This window comes from Somniosus microcephalus, chromosome 17 (genome assembly GCF_052327205.1).
Source record: "Somniosus microcephalus isolate GS21.2 chromosome 17, FLI_Smic_1.0, whole genome shotgun sequence".
NCBI lineage: Eukaryota > Metazoa > Chordata > Chondrichthyes > Squaliformes > Somniosidae > Somniosus > Somniosus microcephalus.
In genome coordinates, this window is record NC_141003.1 from 23,062,077 (window position 1) to 23,066,146 (window position 4,070).

The window sequence follows — 4,070 nt, forward strand, 5'->3', positions numbered from 1 at the left end:
AGTGAGGGGATAACAGAGTGAGGGTATAATAGAGTGAGGGGATAACAGAGTGAGGGGATAACAAAGTGAGGGTATAATAGAGTGAGGTAATAATGGAGTGAGGGGATAATAGAATGAGCGGATAATGGAGTGAGGGGATAATAGAGTGAGGGGTATAATAGAGTGAGGAGATATTGTATTCAACCGATGTAAATTTAATCATACTTTACAACTTCAAATAAAGACACATCTATATTTTGTTAAAAAACACAGTTCCCTCTACTCAAGGAGCAGAAAACACAAGGCCCCAATATCTCCGTGTGCCCCGTGGGAATGCGGGTTCACATGGGGAGCCCGTGGGCCAATGAGACCATTCATTTACTGCGGGTTAAATAGGGGATAAAAAGGGGGAGTCGGGTCTACAACTTTACTTGTTAGAATGGAGGGGCTGCGGGTTCTGGGCTTGTTCTTTGTTACAATCTGTTCATCTCAGCCGCCCTCTCTCCTCCTCCCCGCCGATCAATGTTGGCTGTCTCCCAAATTCCGCCAAGACTGCGGGTTTGGGGGAATTGAAGGCAGTGAGTGTGTGCGGAGAGGCTGCTGCTTTGATGCCGGGAGCCGGGATGTGCCGCCGTGTTTCTATTCACTCCACAATCTGCCAGGTGGGTGTATTCTCGGCTCGCCTATATTCTGGGCCAGGGCTTCCCAGGACCAGCCGCAATCCAACTGCACTGGGGATTCCCTGGACAGTATCCTCTCTCTCCTCCTGTCCTGAAACATCAGCTGGAGTCTCCAGTCCGGGAGCTGGCGGGTTTAGGAACCGTGTTCAGTTCTACAGTTTGAAAGTCTGATCATTGAGATCCTGACCCAGGATCTCTCCTTCCTTCTCTATGCGACTTGGGACTTCTGATGGTTGAATTGCGCCCCAGGATAGGAGGGCAGAGTGAAGATCAGTCCCTGGCTGGCACTGACCGGACAGGGTGTGGATTTGATGCCGGTCTTGTGTAACCAGTCCAGTAGGGGTGGAGTTGGTGACCCGTCTCCATTAGATGGAGAATTGGGGTGTGGACGGGGAGAGAAGGAAACTAGAAGCTTGCGCTGGGCGGAGTTTCTCCCCCTCCCGGTAACGGTTCCCTTGCCATTCCCCGTGCAGCAACTAACCGCCTTTCATTGACTCTCTCTCTTGCAGTGTGCACCAAGGATGGCCGGGTCCTGATCGCCATCTCCAAGGATTTGACGCTGCCTCCTGTAGACCTGACAACGGTCCATCTGAAGGATGGACACGGAGCGGAGTGCAGTCCGACCGTGGCCTCTGCAGACACTGTGCTCTTTCAGTTCGCAGTCACTGAGTGTGGCACTACTCAGCGGGTAGGTATTGTGGGCTGGGAGCCCCATCAATGGCTGTCAGTCGGGTGGGAAAGAGGGGGTCTAAAGGGCAATGGGGGCCCTTAAAGACACTACATGTGATAAGGCAATGGCAGACTTGCTCAATTTCTCTGTAATGATGGTCTTCTGTCTCTTGTAGCTGGACGGGGTGAACGCCGTCTATGAAACGGATGTGTTGGGTCAGTTTGAGATCTTGGATGGAGCTTTGGGATCGGTGACCCGGGACAGCCCCTTCAGGTGAGACTGGGAGCACATGGAGCGGGTAGAGAAGGTGAGGAGCTGAATTCTCCAGCCGTGTCCGTTCTCTTGCAGGCTCCATGTCCAGTGCAGTTACAAGGGGAGCCAGGAGTCTGAATTGCAGGTGAAGCCCAGAGTTTACAGCCTTTCTCCGCCACTGCCTGCCACTGAGGCCGGGATCCTGGTTCTGGAGCTGAGAATAGCGAGAGGTAGCGAGTGCTGCTGATGGTTAGTGTCCAACTTCAGGCTCTCTCTCCAAATAGTGGCCGTCCTTCATCGTCTTCTCTTTCCAGATGGTGGCTACCGGAGCTGGTACGTGGCCAGTGACTACCCGATCCTGAGTGTGCTCCGGGACCCCGTGTTTGTGGAGGTTCGAGTCCTGAACCGGAACGATCCGTCCCTTGTGCTGGTGCTCAATGACTGCTGGGCGACCCCCACCCCCGAGCCGCATTCGGGGCTCCGATGGGACCTCCTGGTGGGCAGGTAAGGCAGCGAGTGAGGGACCTTGGGGCAGGCTGGTGATTGGGGAGGGGGGCGACATGGACTGGGTGAAGGAACGGCCAATAATCAAACCAATCTGAGCTCCAGGTTGATGACTTGAATGGACTGGTTTCTTTATCTCGTCTAATCTCGGGACTTTGCTTTGATGTGCCGCTGTAACTCTGTAGTTGGGAGTTCCAGGTGCCCTCTCCATATAACCCGCTCTTTCTCTGTTCCAGGTGCCCCTTTACTGGAGACAATTACAAAACCCGCCTCCTCCCGGTAGACGCCGCTTCCCATTCGCCGTTCCCAACTCACCAGAATCGGTTTGTAGTCAGCACTTTCGCTTTCTGGGACCGAGTTTCGGGCCGGGCTCTGAGCGGGGAGGTGAGTTTCCTTCAGTCTTGCTCTCTTGGTTGAACTTGTTCCCTGGGTCTTGCTCACAGTGAGGAGGCCCCTGTTGACCCTTTGACTGTAGAAGCATGAATCTCCTGACTGGGAGCTGTGGCACTGACCAGACCGCACTGTCTCTTTCCAGGTTCACTTCCACTGCAGTGCTGAGGCTTGCTTCCCTTCCACCCGAGAGAACTGCACGGCTCCCTGCAGCCCCAGTAAGTAGCTGGGATCTGACTAGAAACTGAAGCCTGATGGGGAAGGGTGGGTGTGGGGCATCTGGACACTGGGCTCACTCAGCAAGGGCCCAACAGTGGGCACAGGAGCAGTGTCCTCAATCTGCCCGCTCAACTCTATCCCAGTTAGTCTACAGCAGAATAGCAATCTGGCTCAGGGGCTCTGAGCACATCTTGCACTGGTTCTGAATGGAATCCACCTCTGGCCTTGAACATTGATCCAGCATCCTGCTGTCACCAGGAGTTCCAGGGTGGAACTGAACCGATATCTGGGGGCGGGGAGACCTGGGCAATGTGTGTATGTCCAGTGTAACCGCTCGTCAAACTAGTGCTTAAAACGGGTCTCTTTCCCCAGGAGACCAGCCTGGCCATTGGACCCGTCAACGACTGCAAACTTTGCTGGGTTGATGCGGGTCCTTCTGAGAATCAGGAGTGAATCTTAGTCTGACAGTGAGGGAACAGTGTTTAACTACAGTCCAATCTCTCCGGTACTCACTGCCCGAGGGTTTTTGCATTGGGCCATCGGATTGTACACCTGATTCAGCGCTTCAGACAGCTGCACATTGAATTGCCCACCTTGAACTCTTGCCTCTTGTCTCCCCCAGAGAGGCGAAGAAGCGCCGATGACCGGGCTGGGTCCTTGGTGACCGCTGATGGAGCCATCATTTTCCTGGAAGATGAGAGATTGGCTGCTGGGATCCACCAGGAAGAGAAAGGTAAAGGAGGCCCCTGCCACTGTTTAGTGATGGAGTAACTGGTGCCCATCTAACCCTCCCTTCTCCCCACAGATGCTGCTGCTGATTCCCCCTCCCGTGTTCTTCCTGGAGCAGCGGTTGGGGTAGCTCTGCTCTCCGTGGCCCTGTTGGTCGGGACTGTTGCCATGTGGAAAATGGACCATCGCCGCAGGGTGGGCTCCGAGTGCAGCTCCATGGAACTGTAGATGTCTGTTGGACAATAAAACCCTGTTATACATGAACCCTGATCTTGTGTTCATAGAATCAGAGAATGGCCTCCTTCTGTGCTGTCACCATTGAGCCCGTGCCTGCTGTTTGCAAGAGCACTTCAGCTAGTCCCACTCCTCGGCCCTTTCCCTGTAGCCCTGCAATTTTTTTTTATTTGTTGCTTATCCAATTCCCTTTTTAAAGCCACGGTTTAATCGGCCTCCTCCAACCTTTCGGGCAGTGCATTCCAGTTTTTACCACTCCGAGTAAAAAAACAAAATGGTTTTTCTTCATGTCCCATTTGGTTCTTTTACAACTAACCGTCAATCTGTGTCCTCTGGTTCTGGCCCGTTCTGCCAATGGCCACAGTTCCCCTCTATCTACTGTCTAGACACCTCATGCTTTTGAAAACCTCTCC

General features: G+C 53.5%; 1 protein-coding gene across 1 annotated transcript; it reads left to right on the forward strand.

Annotated features, from left to right (window-relative positions):
* Window positions 1-399: 399 nt before the first annotated feature.
* Window positions 400-3,687, forward strand: LOC147105567 (zona pellucida sperm-binding protein 4-like). The gene is made up of 9 exons (XM_086010879.1): window positions 400-641; window positions 1,169-1,347; window positions 1,505-1,602; window positions 1,678-1,811; window positions 1,896-2,085; window positions 2,322-2,469; window positions 2,621-2,693; window positions 3,317-3,427; window positions 3,500-3,687. The coding sequence occupies exons 1-9, from the start codon at window positions 419-421 to the stop codon at window positions 3,649-3,651; spliced, it is 1,308 nt and encodes a 435-aa protein (XP_085867005.1). The 5' UTR covers window positions 400-418; the 3' UTR covers window positions 3,652-3,687.
* The last annotated feature ends 383 nt before the right edge of the window (window positions 3,688-4,070 follow it).

Coding starts and splice junctions, on each gene's coding strand:
- LOC147105567 (XM_086010879.1), top strand. CDS start 419: ATGGAGGGGCTGCGGGTTCTGGGCTTGTTCTTTGTTACAATCTGTTCA. Junction 1,348..1,504: donor AGTGTGGCACTACTCAGCGG/GTAGGTATTGTG, acceptor TGTCTCTTGTAG/CTGGACGGGGTGAACGCCGT. Junction 1,812..1,895: donor GGAGCTGAGAATAGCGAGAG/GTAGCGAGTGCT, acceptor TTCTCTTTCCAG/ATGGTGGCTACCGGAGCTGG.